The 2076-nt window shown below is 37.9% G+C and overlaps 1 protein-coding gene across 1 annotated transcript; it reads left to right on the top strand.

Annotated features, from left to right (window-relative positions):
- Window positions 1–433: 433 nt before the first annotated feature.
- LOC107061940 (cytochrome P450 CYP736A12-like) lies at window positions 434–1545 on the top strand. The gene is made up of 3 exons (XM_015311986.1): window positions 434–914; window positions 1050–1197; window positions 1284–1545. The coding sequence occupies exons 1-3, from the start codon at window positions 434–436 to the stop codon at window positions 1543–1545; spliced, it is 891 nt and encodes a 296-aa protein (XP_015167472.1).
- Window positions 1546–2076: the final 531 nt, after the last annotated feature.

The raw sequence follows: 2076 nt of genomic DNA, 5'->3' as shown, positions 1-2076 counted from the left end.
AGTGACAGTTAATCAGTACTTATCTTCAAATTAATTAAAATTATGCCCGGCTGCTAAGAGCAAAACCCTACCGTGGTATTGAAAGTGAATATTTTGAACATGTATACTTTAACGGCTTTTGTGCCCTCTTATTTTGGACGTGCATAAGTAGACATTTAAATTTGTATAAAATGGAACAAATAGACACATGTGTCCTACATGACTTCTTATGTGACAGTTCACATCCTATTTGGTGTTCTACTTGTAATATGTCATGTAGGATACATGTGCCTACTTATTCAGTTTTATACAAGTTTAAGTGTCTGTTTATGCACACTCAAAGTTATAGGGCATATCAGTAATTACTATTGCTACTTTGCTCTTGTCCTGCATTTCCTTTATAAACTATCTACAAATCTGAATAATTAAGACTGAATTTTTCTCTTCTAACTCAATGACTTTGTTATGGGCAACTCTAATGGTTTCTCTATTTGTATATGCCTTGTATCAGCTGCTAAACATTCCCAAGAGGAAAAAGTTTCCTCCAAGTTCAACAGGCTTTCCCATTTTAGGACATCTTCATTTGTTAGCTGGTAAAAATCCACACGAAGATTTACAAAAACTAGTTAAGAAACATGGTCCTATTATGTATGTGAGACTAGGGCTAGTACCTACAATCATTGCCTCGTCTGCTGATGCAGCGGAGAAGGTCCTCAAGACGTATGATCACATCTTTGCTAGTAGGCCTCATCATGAGGCATCTCAATATTTGTCTTATGGACAGAAGAATATGGCATTTGCAAAGTATGGTGTGTATTGGCGCAACATGCGCAAGTTGTGCACTCTGCACCTTTTGAGCAATCGCAAGATCAATTCATTTCAATCCATGAGAAAGCAAGAAGTTCAATCTGGAGAAGCAGAATTTCAGTTTGACCGTAGTCACGTAAAAGCTACCCTCTTTGTATGTTTACTAGTATAAGCTTAATATACCACAAGCCTTGAGAATGAAATGGTTTGTACTACTAATTAATTCCTCTGTTTCCTTTTTACTATACCGGACATGCTTGTAGCTGCAATGGACACTACAGCATCATCAACGGAATGGATACTCACAGAACTTCTTAGACATCCCCAAGTGATGAAGAAACTCCAAAAGGAGTTGCAAGAAGTGGTAGGCTTTGAAATAATGGTTGAAGAATCTAACCTGGAAAATTTGAAGTACTTAGACATGGTTGTAAAAGAGGGCCTGAGGCTGCATCCTGTAGTGCCACTATTTTATCATGAGTCCATGGAAGATTGTGTAGTCGACGTACGGTTGCCACTATAGATTTTCGTGGACGCGACTTTCAACTTGTACCATTTGGCTCTGGGAGAAGAAGTTGTCCTGGAATGCAGTTGGCAGCTACTGTTGTCCGCCTTATGGTGGCACAATTGGTGCATTGCTTTGAGTGGGAGCTTCCAAATGGTATGCAGCCTTGTGATTTAGACATTGATGAGAAGTTTGGGCTAGTAACATGTAGAGAAATGCCTTTGCTGGCTATTCCTACTTATAGATTAAAGAAATGATGCAAATAGCATGATTTTGTGATTGTTGTGTCATGTGTGCTTCCCTTGCTATTCTACTGACTTACTTGTGTGTATGGTCATTTATCCCGTTCTATTTCGTCCTCTTTTGATATATTTCTCGTGTCTCCTAACTCATGATATTTTGAGGTTTTCTTTGTTATGTTCTACAGCATGACACCTTGTCCTTGATCTTGTTCCAGCCTGACATGTCCATAGACTCCATTGGCAACGGAAATCTTATGGGCGGAGGAATGTTGCATTGACAATTAACAGTAAATCCTCTACATATAGGCCACAAAAACTGAATTGTCGCTTCTATGTGAAATGAACACAAATGCAGAGTAAATGCGCCAATCTAAAAAGCTAAAAATGATACATCCTTCCATATATCCCAAACACTACAAGAAAAAAAGAATTAGTGACCGAACAAAATTTCGTAGTTAAACGGTCAAAATTTCATGCTACTTTCATTTAGCTACAGATTAACAATGAATTACATGAAAATCCAATTTGCTAGGAGCTATTTTGCAA

Source organism: Solanum tuberosum, unplaced genomic scaffold (genome assembly GCF_000226075.1).
Source record: "Solanum tuberosum cultivar DM 1-3 516 R44 unplaced genomic scaffold, SolTub_3.0 scf00181, whole genome shotgun sequence".
Taxonomy (NCBI): domain Eukaryota; kingdom Viridiplantae; phylum Streptophyta; class Magnoliopsida; order Solanales; family Solanaceae; genus Solanum; species Solanum tuberosum.
This window is presented reverse-complemented; position numbering and strand designations above follow the sequence as displayed.